Source organism: Tupaia chinensis, unplaced genomic scaffold, assembly GCF_000334495.1.
Source record: "Tupaia chinensis unplaced genomic scaffold, TupChi_1.0 Scaffold000415_1, whole genome shotgun sequence".
Lineage (NCBI taxonomy): Eukaryota > Metazoa > Chordata > Mammalia > Scandentia > Tupaiidae > Tupaia > Tupaia belangeri.
The window spans coordinates 2,718,764-2,733,006 of record NW_006159920.1 but is presented as its reverse complement, the minus strand read 5'-3'; the positions used below and the strand labels follow the sequence as shown (position 1 = coordinate 2,733,006).

The window sequence follows — 14,243 nt, the reverse complement described above, 5'->3', positions numbered from 1 at the left end:
ATAATTTACATGTATTAGTTTTTTTTTTTTTTTCCCGAGAGGTTTTTGCTATAGGGCGCGTGCGCTTGCCAGACAGACAGAGAAAGATATAGAGACAGAAAGCGAGAAATCACCCCCCAGGGGGGATGGTCACGCCGCAATCCCTTCTCCTCCATTCTCCTCTCAGAATCTTGGGCATGCACGCACACGCACCCGGCGTGAGTTTAAGCCACCAGGTCCAGTACGCGAACCACGGTCGACTACGTGGGAGTCCAGCAACATAGCCATTATGCTAACTGCTGGTTCCCTACATGTATTAGTTTTAAATAGAAAAAGATGTTCTAAAATGCTGATGGATGGAGCTATTTGAAGAGATGTTGGGCCTAAGAGATTATGGGAATCTAGTGTCCTGATCTACATGAGTAAGGTCAGTTCTCCGGTGGGTCTATTTCACCAGTATAGAGGGACCCAACACAGCCTGTTACTGAACTATTTCCAAGTCAAGAAATCATTTCAAGAAAATAATGTGTATACACAATACCTCATTTACCGAAATCTTAAGGAATGAAACCTAGCTGACAAAAGCCATGCTTGGATCAGAGTCATCAGGAGGGAGGCTGCCACCTCCTGAGGCACCTTGGGACCAGGAACACCCTCACACTGGAAGTAAATCTAGGCACCCTACAACATCTTAAATATTCCTGGGTCCTGCCCACCAGTTTCTGTTCCAAGGACTACAATGGCAAAAGACAAAACGACTTAACTGTCAAATAGCATGGAATGTAGTCCCTTGGGGGGTGGGGAGGTGGCTCTGAGATAGTTAAAAAGAACCAAGGGGTGGGTGGGTAACAGGGAAACTGGACAGAACCACTCGGAGACTGTCCAACATTGCTCCTTATCAACGGCGCTCTCCTGACCCAGACAGCATTTCCCTCAGAGGGGTGGGGTTGGGGGTCTGAGGGCCAGGCAGACAGGCAAACCAAGGCTGCCAATGTAGCTGGGGAATGCAGGCCTCTGCCAGCCCCTGGAACCAGCTGCTTCTCACCGCTCAGCCTCAAGTACAGCACCGGTTTCAACCTCACCCTACTAGGGCAAGGTTACAACCCTCTCTACTGCCAGACAATTCCAAACCCTCAAGGCTCCTAGAGCCAGGCCCTGCCTCATCTGGCCACCTACGTTCAGAGTGGCTGAGGTGCCCAAGAGGCCAGCTGGGCCCACCTGAACCTCACTGCTCCCCCCAGCCCCCACAGCTCTGCCTACACCTCACAGCCGCCCCTCTCACCTTCTTGCTGGTTCCTCCCCACTAATTCCATCCAGTCACCCCCTTGGCCCACTCCTCCAACTCTGGCCTCCATTCTTTCCCTGACATCTGTGGGCCCCAGGTCATGGCCTGACCTTTCCCCAGGGCCTTAGGCCCCCTACTGTTCAGACATGCACTGACCCTGTGGGCAGCCCCAGGGAACCCCAAGAGGCAGAGACTGGGAAACCCAGGAGTCTGAACTTTCATGGCCATGGGGAGAGAGGGTTGAACTTAGTGCCCTGACTCTGGCCATATTCAGGCAGGCAGTTTTTCATTTTTAAAATTTATTTTATTTTTAAATAAAGGGCATGCGTGCTCATGGTGGGTTGGGGCGTGAGAAAGCACTCCTGGAGAAGGATCGCCTTACAATCCCTCCTCCATTTTTTCCTCCTTTCGGGATTTTTCCAAAAAATTACAAATAAATAAATAAGTGGATATGGTGTTTAGTAGCCGGGAAGCCCCTCTCTGCTCCCCACACAAAATCCCTCACAATACCCATCCTCCCCTTCTCACAGACCACCAGGGCTGGCCTGCAGCCAGGAGTGAGGAGGAAGGAGCCCCAACGGGCAAGGGAAATCCTTGCCTCCCAATACCAGCATGAACTCTCAGCTCCTTACTTCATGTCTTTCTTCAGCAAATTGCTGATAAAATCTTTGGCATCATCGGAGATCTCATCGAACGCTTCATCATCGAAGTCCCAGGTGGCTGAGGTAACGTTGGCTAAGGTTTCATTATCGTTGTCACCCATGAAGGGGGAAAGTCCACTGACCCTGGGGAGATAAGAGCAGGTGAGTGGGGTTGGGGGGAGATCGTGTGTGTTTGGGGGAGGCTGGCAGAGAGGAGAGGTTAGGAGTGAGTGCTGAGGTCAAAGGTGAGATCTGGCCAAGCTTGTCCATACCCCAAACACCTGTATGGCACCTGCACCTGCCTTTTCTCCACCAATGGAAAGGAAAGATTTTTTCTCCACCAATGGAAAGGCAAGAGTGTGGCTTCCTGGAGGTGTTCGTGGCCCTGCCTCTGCTCAGATGCCTGCTGTATTTCAGGGCATCACCTGCCCCCTAATACCTCCTGCCTGTGAGGCTGAGGTAGAAGGGCTAACTTAGTGCAGGGCTGGCACGTGGTACCCAGCAGCGCTGGTGAGGCCTGTTCCTGCCTTCCATTTCCCTGCCGGCACTAGCCCCTCACAAAGCCTCTTCTAGTTGCTTCCCCCATGCTCCTGCCCCACACCACGGACCAGTCACGGGGTACAGTGGTCGGCACTGCACCCCGTCCTTCTTTTTGTACATCTTCAGCTCTGAGGTGAGTCACAGCGGTGCACGCAGGATACTGCAACATGGGCTTAGGGGACCAGAGGCCTTGAGGCCAAACTAGGAAGCTTTCCTGAGAGGCGGGAGGCAGAGGAAAGCGTAGGCTCTTCATTGGCTGTGTGATCCTGGGTAACCCCCCAGTCTCTGAGCCACAGCTCCTTCTCTAGAATGGAGAACATACTTAATTACGGCGTGGTTCTCGACTTGGGCTTCGGCATTAGCTTCATCATGATAGCAGTGAACTTTTTCTTTTTTCATGAGTGATGGAAAGGCAGGTAGACAGCTTGGGCCTCACCATATCACGACCCCCGGCCCCAGACCCCCAGTTAGCTAGGTTCCAGGTATACACCACCACACCCAGCCTATTTAGGCTGGTCCTTTCCGAAGTGCCAGGCACTGAGAAAGAGCTTACCATAGATGCGCTCATTCATATCAACACTGCCCTATGACAATGAACTCTTTTTTTTTTTTTTTTTTTGAGAGATTTTCACTGTAGGGCGCATGCGCTCGCCAGACAGACAGAGAGAGACATAGAGACAGAAAGCGAGAAATCACCCCCCAGGGGGGATGGTCACGCCGCAATCCCTTCTCCTCCATTCTCCTCTCGGGATCTTGGGCACGCACGCACACGCGCCCGGGGTGAGTTTTAAGCCACCGGGTCCGGGACACGAACTGCGGTCGACTACGTGGGAGTCCAGCGACATAGCCATTATGCTAACTGCTGGTTCCCAATGAACTCTTTTTGAAGGAGAGGTTTTTGCTATAGGGCACATGCACTCACTGGAGAGACAGAGAAAGACAGAGAGACAAAAAGTGAGAAATCAGCCTCCAGGGCGAAATGGCCACGCCGCAATCCCCTCTCCTCCATTCCCCTCTTGGGATCTTGGGCACGCACGCACACATGCCCAGTGCGAGTTTTAAGTCACCAGGTCTGGAACTCATATCGCGGTCAATTATATGGGAGTCCAGTGATGTAACCATTATGCCATCTGCTGGTCCCAACACTTAACTCTTATTATTTTGTTTTACTGATGAGGAAGCTGAGACATAGGTAAGTAACCTCAAGAATTCACACCCCACGAGATTTGAACCCAGGCATCCATCTCTCGAGGCTGCCCTCTCGACTGCTGCATTACACCACTATCTCCACAAGGCTCAGTAAATGGTGGTGTACAGCACCAGCCCCTGGCCTGGTCCCAGTATGCTTACTCCATGCCCACAGATATTGCATGGTTCGTCCAGATCACTCCACTGCCTCACCAACCTGGGACTGCAGGAGTGACTCATCCACCAGGAGCTTAAATCAAATAAACATCAACCTCAGAGTTGTCAGGTACATGGCTTATGCCTCTCACCTCTGTGCACCTCATTTTCACATCAACAGTCCATGCCTCCACTCACGCCCACCTGCAGCTTGCCTCATGGCCTGTCACCTACTCTGCTGCCAAGGCCCACCCCCAGGCAGGCCCCACGCTTGGCTTACTGTCTGCTGCCGCCATCCTGAAATTCTCTTTAAACTTCTACCTATTTATTTCTTCCATGAGCAAGAGAGACAGCACCCCCAACAGGGTCTTGGTGCCACGATCCACCCCCCAGCCTCAGCCAGCCCTGGAGGGGTGCTTTTCCCTCCTCTCTGTCTCTCTCCGGTGAGTGCATGCACCCTTCAGCATGCACAGGCCTGGTGTACTCAGAGAGGTCTCCAGATGCAGACCCAGAACCTCCCGTGTTGGTGTGCCTTCCAGAGCATCGAGTTTTACTACTGTGCCACCATCTGGCCTCCTGGAAACTCTCAATAAAGCTTGGATAAGTACTCCGCCTTTTTATTTTGCAAGTCATGTGGCTGGCCTTGCCCCGTCCCCACCCGAACCCTTTAAGATGGATCTGGGGCCCTCTTGCCATCAACCTCTTATTTAGGAAGTTAGGAGTTTTCTAACTCCTAACCCCTTCTCCCAAATCCTCATGAATCCATCATTGTAAGTGATGATGCACTAACAGCTTCAGGAGCTGTTTTGGCATTTGAGAAGCCTCCGCTTAATGAAATACACTCACAGGACACTGACCTTAGTAGAACAAAACCCACTGACACAGCGGGGAAACTTGCTGTAGGAAGAACCCTCTGGTGAGACCTTTTATAAAGAGAAGAATGCTTTTGCAAGGTTAATTATCTCATCCTAATCAACATTTGTGATTTTGAATAATAGGGTTTTGAAGATGGCAGTTTCTTTCTTTTTTTTTTTTTGGTAGAGGTTTTTGCCTTAGGGGATGTGTGGTCACTGGAAAGAGAGAGACAGAAACAGTGAGGGGGAAAGTCGGGGGGAGGGGTGTTAAAGGGGGTGGCCGTGCCTCAATCCCTTCTCCTCCACACTTCTCCTGGGATCTTAGGCATGCAGGTATGTGTACCCGGTGTGAGTTTCAAGCCACTAGATCTGGGGCTCGAACTGTTGTTAACTATGTGGGAGTGCAGTGATGTAACCACTGCTCCATCTGCTGGCCCTGAAGATGGCAGTTTCTTAAAGCAGGACACTGATTTATGTTTCAGGAAGGCAAAGAGGGGGCCAGTCCTGTGGATTAGTGGTTAAGGGAGCGGAATAACACCTGGCTGGCCATGGTTTGAATCCTGGCCCCAGCAGGATTGAAAAACACACTAGGCATGTGTGTGTGCATGCTCCAACTCCAACTCCCAATGGAACAGAGAAATAGAGGAGGGACTGTGCCTTGGACACCCGCCTCCCTTTTAAAAAACTTTCTTTTTTTTTTAATTTTTTTTAGTTCGCTATTTTTAAATTTTTATCTATCTATCTATTATTATTATTATTATTATTCATACATTAAATTGCTATACATCATTTAGATTGTGAAGAGACTTTACCCAGCAGGATATACACCTCAGTCCAGCCCAGTTGAGACCACCACACACATCCTTGTCAACAGCTTAATAAATCTTATCTGTGTCCCACAAGGGACATGCCCTTTTGGGGGGTGCTTTTCCCTCCTCTCTCTCTCTCTCTCTCTCTCTCTGGTGAGTGCATGCACCCTTTGGCACCAACAACAACAACAAATTAAAAGAAGAAGGCAGAGATAATCCTCCTTGGTCGTGGCCTCCCAAGGAAGGCAGGTTTACCAGTCCCTGAGTCTGCACTGTTGCGTTACTCTCCCTTCCCCTCAGTCCCCCTTCTGTACTGAAGGAGACTGAACCGGCTTTGCTAGGGACCTCCCAGCTCTCGACTCTGTAGTCCCATGTGGGTTGAACAAGCCCCATCACTAGACAGTTTGCCTCTGGCTTGTCTGCTACCTGCTGCTTCTTGTCTTTTTATTTTCCATTTGAAACAAAGAGGGAGGAAGTCCTGCAGCACCCCAGAAGATGGCAGGAAAAGCAAACAGCTCTGCTGTGGAATGCTCAACAGTCCTCTTCTGCAAACCTCCTTTCCTAATTAGGAGTTGTAATCCTGCAGATGGGCCTTAATCTCGTCAGGGAGAGCCTCCTCACCTCTGACCTCTGGCGTTCCTCCTTGCTGGCAGCTCATCCATCTGCAGTACCCTCCCCGCCCTGCTGGGTGCTCGCCCACGGAGCTCCCCACATTCTTCCCGTTAAAGAGAACGTCTGACTAAAGCGTGGAGCACGTGCACAGGATGACAGAGGTGCTCCAGCCTTCTGTAATGCTGTTTCTAGATGGTGGAATTTTGCAGGATTATTTTTTAACTTTGTTTTTGGACTTTTTCTTTATTGCTAGAAAATTTGTTAAGGGATCACGTGTCTTTTTATTTTTAAAAAGGTCATAATTTGTTAAAAAAAAAAGTTCAGGGGCTGAATGGTGGCATACAAGTAAAATGTGATGCTCTATGGAGCCGGCCGATATGGGATGGCTCCAGGCTCATGTTCAGAGACCTGCATATGCATACACACCCATGATTGGGGACTGGTGAGGCTGCGGGTACAGGGCCTCACGACTCTGTTGGGGTTGCCCTCTCTCCCCTTTTCTAAGCTCACACTGAGTAAAGCTCTCTGAGCACCTGGGGTCACTCCAGGCCTGACAAAGAACCAAGGCTGGACCTCTGAAGACATGGCCTTAGGAGGGGCCGGCATTCCAGGCTCTGCCACTGCAGGGTCACGCGGATCTGGGGAGCAGTCCACATGGACACCAAAGGAGCACGGGGTCCAACAGCCCCAAATACAGCACAACCAGAACACGTGTGGTACGTGTGAAATGTGGCATACGGCCTCCCAGAATAGCTTGATCACTTTCCTTATCAAAAGGCCTTCCTCTGGGGCCAGCAGATGGTGTGTGGGTATGTTGCTGGACTTCCACATGGTCAACCGCAGTTCGAGTCCCAAAACTGGTGATCTGAATTGCAGCATGGCCATCACCCCTGGGGGGTGATTTCTCACTTTCCCTCTGTCTCTGTCTCTGTCACTCTGGTGAGTGCACACGCCCTAAGGCAAAAACCTCTACCAAAAAAAAAAAAAAAGACCCTCCTCTTTTCCGAAGGAGGAACTAAAGAACCTCAGGCTTCAGACCCCTGGGTGTTCTTGCTCAATACACTTTCCTTTTTCTCTTGAGATGGTGTCTCCTGAGTCTTACTCCAAACTGTGACACCTTTCTGTCTCTCTCTCACTTATGGACGAAATAAATAAGTCGATAAATAAATAAGTCAATCAACAAATACAATAATGTTAGTATTAAAACCACAACTTGGGCCAGCCAGTGGTTAAGGTAGCTGGATCTCACACAGCGGACTGTGTGGTTCAGGTCCCAGACCTGGTGTGTTCATGCCCATAAGCTTGAAAGGAGGGAGGGAGAAAGGAGAGGAGGCTGTGTGGCATGACCGTCCCTCACTGGTGGGCAGGAGGGTCTCACTCCCCACCCCGACTCCTGTGAGTACACATGCTCTCTGGGAAATTAAAATAAAGAAAAATGTCCCTCCCTGGTCAGTCTTACCTCATTTTAACCAACATATTTATCTTGATTTTTACAAAATTGTGATCAGTTTGGACCAGTTCTTAGAAGCTCTACTTTTTCTTCACTTGATATCTCAAGTGTACACAGAGACTTCATGTTCTTTTTCTTTTTTTTCTTTGGCTATGTGATGCATGCACTCATTGGAGAGAGAGAGAGAAAGCATCCCCCGCACAGGACTGGCCACACTGCAAACCCTTCTCCTACATTCTCCTCTTGGGATTTTGGGCACACAGACACATACGCCTGGTGGGTTTTTTCGGGCCACCTGGTCCAGGACTTGAACTACATAATTGGCCATGTGGGACCCAGCTGCCTCAACCAGCATGCCACCAGCTGGCCCTTAATGTCCATTTCTAATGGTCCAGTCTTAGTCTTTGTGCTGATGAATTACAAAGGTTATCACTGCGGGGCATCCTAATTTCTTTCTTTCTTTTTAAAAAAATTTGCTAGAGGGCACATGCACTTGCTAGAGACAGAGAGAGAGAAAGAGAGAGCGATAGGGAAAGTAAGAAAGCACCCACCACCATGGGGAATGCCCACTCCGTAATCCTTTCTCCATTTCTGCCTCCGTTTGGGATTATGGGCATGCATGCACATGTGCTCAGTGTTTTTCAAGCCACCAGGACTCAGACCACATAGTCAGCCATGTGGGATCCAGCCGCCTTAACTGCCATGCCACTGGTTGGCCCCAATTTCTTAATTCTTGATCTTACTGAAGCCAAAGCTCACCCTGGGAATCTAGTGCTGAGGCCTGTTCTGCTCTCAAGGCAGGTCAGGAGGGCCGAGGCTGCAGAAATGCCTCTTGTGTGGTTTTCCAAGCAGCAGGCAGACGGCCTTGCTGCATGTGTAGCCAGCCAAGGGGCCCACAAAGCTGCCAGCAGAACCACTGGGTGCTTAGGGAGGGGTCGTCTGCAATCCCATTTGAGCCCTCAGATGCTCTGGTGGGAGGTCTACAGAGGGCTGGACCGGTCCAGGGAAGAGCTGAGAGCTGCTTTGTGCAAGTGCCTTGGAGTAGCGGCCTGGGGTTTAGCCATGTAAGCTGCAGCTCGGGTTCCTGGGCAGCAATGCCTGAAGGTGGTGCCTAGGACTGGCGAGGAAGCAGGGAGCCTGATGTGCAGGGCTGGAAGCAGGGAGTGTGTGTAGGCAGGGGAGAGGCAGGGGAGAGGTGTGGCAGGGGCTGGTGGGAAAAGCACAGACTACCAACCCCTCTGTGCGGCCTCTTATCCAGACACCAGTCTACAGAGGCATTGGGACTCCTCCCCCAGGACAGCTCACCTGCTGTCCTCCCACACACCTCTCCCCCCTTCCTGGCATCCTTCCCGGCTACACCTGATGGAAAGTCTCTCCCGTTCTCTGGACCACAGTGGGAGCTCAAGAAAGGAGCTGAAATAGGGAGTCTGTGTGGAGGAAATCAGTAGGGAGGAGAAAAAGGAGCAACAAAGGTCCCATTCCTGTCTGCATTCTCCTCACGGGGTTTTAGGCATGCACCTGAGCCAAGCCTCTGTGTCCGGGACTAGAACCTTGGTCAGCCATGTGGGAGGTGGCATGGTGATTAAGGTGCTGGACTCCCATACGACGGACTAGTATGTTTTTCAAGTTGTCAGATATTCGATGCCTTAACCACCATGCTATCTGCTGGCCCACAAACTTTCATTTTTAAAACAGAGTGCTCAGGGCCAGCAGATGGTGTAATCATTATATCACTGGGCTCCCATGGAGTCGACCATGGTTCGAGTCATGGACCCGGCAGCTTAAGACTCACACCGGGCGTGCGTGCATGTGTGCTCAAAATCCTGAGAGGAGGATTACCTAGTTATTTTGGTCCTAGGTTATATAAGAGGTTGTCAACAACCTCATGGAAGATGCATACTATGAAAAAACTAGGGATGGATTTCAACATTTTTTGTGTGTATACTTTAATCCCATTTTCCATGATATTATTAAAGTCACCTCATATATCCATCAAAAATGCATTAAATAAATTCACAATAACATACGAAAATGTATCAAAATGTTTATAATACCCAAAACTGAAAACTACTCGAAAGCCCATCAAGACTGAATGAATGAGTTAACTGGATATAGTCACACAGTGAGGTACTACATAGCACCGAGAATGAGAACTCTATAACTACAATAATAACTACGACTGACTCACAACGCTGAGTAGAAGCCAGACGCTTCTTTTTGTACAGTTTCATGTACGTGAAGTTCCAGAACAGGGAAAACTGACTCATGACATTGGCCTGAGGACAATGGCAAGCTCTGGGGTACAGTATCCAGGAGGGGTGTGCGGGGCTGCAGGTGCCCTGGCCATGTTCGGCTTCTTGATCTGGGAGTAGGTTCTGTGGGTGTGCTCACTGCAAACCCTACTGAGCAGTCTAGTCTCCGCTCGGTCACTGGCAGCAGAGAGACCTATTGCCTGGCTTGCCTAGGTGTGGGAATTTAGCACTGAAGATCCCATTTCCTGGGAACCCCGTCCGTGCTGGCCAAACTGGGACACTTGGTGGCCCTGCGGACTGTGGGAAGGGTAGCTATGTGGGCTTTCTTGGCTCCAGTCGCCTTGGTGCCAAATGAAGGCCGAACCCCTGCCATGTCCCACTCCCACGTTTGTTCAGAGGATCAAACAAGATCCCGTAAGGAAATCTGTGGCTGTACCGTCCTGTAGGCCACCGCGGCTGGAAAGCCCATGGAACAGCACAGTGAGCGAGGCTGCGTGACGGCCGGACAAGGACGATCGGGCAGCTGGGATCTGAGCAGAGTGAGCTGACCAAGGACCGCTTCTCCAGGGCCGTGCGATCTCAAGGGGACAGAGATCAGTGGGAGCACTGTCCAGGCCTGGGGCAGCAGGAGGGACTGGGCCAGCACCCTGCTGTCACTTACCATGGGAGCCCGTAAAGCACTGGGCTCAGCTGTCTTCCTAACCAGCTCCCTCTTTCCTGGAGCGGGCTGGGGTAGGGAGAGGCAGGGCGGGCATGCCTGCCAAGGGGTTCTCTGTTTATCTGGGGCAGCCCGTAGTGATGGGGTTGCCTAGGAAGGGAAGAAGACTCCCTGGGGTACAGAACCCATGGCAGGCTCACTGAGGAAAGTTGTCCTAACAGCCATGGGGAGAATGAAACTCCTGAACACGGAAAAACCACATCTCACGGGACCAGCAGTTAGCGGCTGTGTCTCTGGACTCCCACGCAGTTGACCGCAGTTTGCGTTCCAGACCCGGTGGCTTAAAACTCATGCAGGGTGTGTGTATGTGTGTGCCCAAGATCCTGAGAGGAGAATGGAGAAGAAGGGATTGTGGCATGGCCATCCCCCCTGGGGGGTGATTTCTTGCTTTCTGTCTCTCTGTCTCTGTCTGTCTGTCTGGCGAGTGCGCACGTCTGATAGCAAAAACCTCTAAAAAAAAAAAAAAAACCACATCGTATGAAGATCACCCCACTTGTGCTAAAACTTCTGTAGCAGTGTTTTTCTAAACCTGGTTGTGCCTCAGAACCCCCCCCCACAACCTTTTCTCACATTGGGGTCTGAAGACCCAGGGGTCTGAGAAAGTGTTCTGAGAGCTCCTCTTAGTTTCCTATGAAAACGCTTACTTTTCCTCTTGTTTTGACAACAAAAGTTGCTTTTTAATGAATGCAAGTGTATCTGCATCTTCGGGGAGACCACCCTGAACTGAACCCACAAGTTCAGGGGCGGCCTCTGAGGAAGATGACTGTCTGCAGTCCTGGGCATCAGTGGCTGAACCGAGACCCCCCGAGAAAGTGCACTGCAGAGCTCCGTTCCTTACACCAGCACCACTGGCAACCTGGAGCCTGCTAGAGTGTGACTCTCAGGGCACTCAGGCCTGAAGGGCAACCTCCAGCTGACAGAGGGGCGGTGCCTCACGTGTCTACTGCTCGCGAAGCACGGGTCTCAGCGCCCCTTTCTCCAGCACAGTTATGGGATGACTGTTGAAGGCGGTTATCCAAAGTGCTCATTAATCAGCCCATATACTGCACGCAGAGGCCAGGCTGGAATGGGGTCCACATCTCCTGAGGATGGGGTGCTGTCCCCAGAACACAATGATGATACCCTTAGATGTGTACCGGGGTCCTTCCCTCTCTGGGCTACTCTACGGACCCACGTAAGCGCCAGCCACACTTCCCACTCACCTGACCGAAGGCCCGGCTTGGCCAGGCTTGGTGACCTGAAGGACCCAGAATGACAGTTTTGGAGTGTGGAGGTACACGTAGCTACAGAAGTGTGATGCAGGCCACTGGCTTGTCAGGAGCCCAGGAGGAAGGCGGGCTGATGGGGCTGGGGGTGGGAGCCTGCCTCCCTGTTGCTGGGGCGGGCTCCCACAATGACCCACCCACCCTCACAGCACCAGGGCGCCTGGCGCCCTCCCCAGGACTCACAGGATATAGCAGATGACTCCGATGCTCCACATGTCCGTGGCGTAGCCGATGGGCTCATAGTTGATCACTTCAGGAGCCACGAACTCCGGGGTGCCAAAGAGGACCTTCAGAGAGCCTGCATTCTCTGAAACCAGCACGGGAGGGGTCAGTCGCCAGCACGTTGCAGGGCCAGCTTGAGCTAGGCAGCCCCGACTCAGGAGGGACACAGACAAGAGCGTGGGCTTGGACACTCTGTCCTTACACGGCACAGAGACGCGTGGGCTCCTTGTGAAGCACGGGCCTCGGACACCAGTGAGGCCAGCAACCGTGTGCTCGCGCTGCCTCCCGAGCAGGTCGGTGGGGAGCAGTGGTGTTGCTGTCCCTGCCCCAGCCCTTTGTGTGTGTCTCTCCCACGAGTTAGTTCTCTGAGCAGGGACCGTGACATAACTCCAGCGTTCGCTATGTGTAGCCTGCCACCAGCTTTGTGAGGACCGTCCCATTGAATATGCTCAACAGTCTGAAGAAGTGGGTCTTATACCTGTCCAGGGACAAAAGGGAGGCCCGAGGAAGCGGAGTGATTTCCCCGCTCAGGCAGCACGTGGCAGGCAGGACTTCGAACTCCCGAGCCGTGTTCACTTCCACTCCCCTCCCTCCCCCGGGAGCTGCGGGAGGACAGTCAGGACAGGCCTGAGCCCCAGGGTGGTGCCTCTTAGCCATGAAGGGCCAGCGATGCTCACGGCACGTGCTGAAGGCGGGCACCTTGTGAGGTACCAGCCCCTGCAGAATCTCGTCGGGTGGGGTGGGGGTGGCAAGCCTGGCCTGTGGGCCACGTGTGGCTCGTCCAGCCTCGCAGAGCCCAGGGCACCATTCCACAGCATCGCATGTAACAGCCCTCGTGAGGCGGAAGTTGCTCCAGCCCTCGCCTGGACCCCCTCTGCTACCTTTCGCCATTCCCGGTTGGTTCTGGGCGGACATGGCTGTCCCCATAGCACCCCGTCACCAAGGGACTTGAGCCTGTGTTCCGTGGGCTCCGTCAGTCCCAAGGCCAGTGCCCCCTGGCTGTTTAGGGCATCAGGGTCACCGTGCCCTGTCCGCCAGCTGCTGCCCTCCTCTGCCGCTGGGAGGAGGGGGCAGAACAGGTGTGTTTGCCCAGCGGGGTGCCCTCGCTGCCAGTGCTGACACCAGATGAGCCATGGTCTGTCAAGACCTCGTCCCTGCGTTCCTCTCTAACCGGAGGACCAGGAATCCTTGGGTATACTGGGTGGCATTAGCTCCGCCAGCCCCTCCTCTGCCCCCAGGGAGATGGACAGTCTGACTGGCCTAGCCCTGGTCTAGCTTGTTGACCGGGCAGTGGCTGAGACAGGAGGGCAAAGTTGTCTCCCCACCTGCTGAGACGCCGAGGGGCTGCAGGGCGGGGTGGGTGTAGGCGTATGTGAGGTAGCCAGTCGCCCACGGAAATGACTTTGATGGTGGAGGGCTGGGTGCAACCTCCTCCCCTCCCTGCTGCATGTGTGGGAACAGCAGAGGTGCCAGAGAGCCCGGAGGCGGGCCGGGGTTCTTATTCCAGTCCCAGCACCTGCCTAGCCCACAGCAGGACCCGTGGGGCTGTCCTTTTACCTGCATTAGCTCAGCTGGCCCTGCTAACCACCCTGCCACCCCGCTTTACGTCCTGTGCACGGCATGGTCCTGAGCAGCCTCCGTGGTCCTGATTGTGGCCCCCGATCCTGTGTGCTCCCGCTGCTGCCAGAGTGTGGAACACAAACACCCACTCCAGGGGGCGCCAGGGAGAGGCGACGGCTTACCCAGCCTTCGGGCCAGACCGAAGTCGATGAGCTTGATCCTGGTGCCCGTCTTGTTGACGCACATGATGTTCTCGGGCTTGAGGTCCAGGTGCACGATGCCCTGCTTGTGGATGTACTCCACGCCCTCCGAGATCTGCCGCATGTACTTGATGCACTCGCGCTCCGTCAGCTCGAAGTCCTCGTCAATGATGCGCTCGAACAGCTCGCCCCCCGACACGCTGTGGGGACAGCAGGAGGCAGTCACGCCACCGGGCCATGGAGGCCGGGCGGCAGGGGTCTGGCAGAAGGAAGCCTGGGTCGGGACCCTGGCAGGAGAGCCCAGGGCCGGGATGATGAGTGTGTTCTGCAGCTTGTTAAGTCCCTGTCTTCCACTGTAGAAGTAGGAGGGGGGTCGGGGCCTCCTGGTTTCCTGCTGGGGAGACCCTGCCCTGTACCTATGAGCTTCTGGGGGATTCAGGGATGCATCTGGGTCAGGTCGTTTTGGAGGTGGCTGTGAATGGAGATTCAGAAACGGTGACCTCGGGGCAGTC

At 53.1% G+C, this 14,243-nt stretch overlaps 1 protein-coding gene across 5 annotated transcripts in view; it reads right to left on the bottom strand.

Annotated features, from left to right (window-relative positions):
* The window catches only part of MYLK (myosin light chain kinase), a 220,134-nt gene that overhangs the window by 18,511 nt on the left and 187,380 nt on the right, over positions 1-14,243 (bottom strand). For all 5 annotated transcript variants that reach the window (XM_014590176.2, XM_006154574.3, XM_014590175.2 and 2 more), the window contains 3 exons: positions 13,714-13,931; positions 11,933-12,056; positions 1,897-2,049 (listed from right to left, as the gene is read on the bottom strand). In XM_014590176.2, coding sequence (XP_014445662.1) covers positions 1,897-2,049; positions 11,933-12,056; positions 13,714-13,931 — 495 coding nt within the window. The remainder of the gene's footprint in view (positions 1-1,896; positions 2,050-11,932; positions 12,057-13,713; positions 13,932-14,243) is intronic.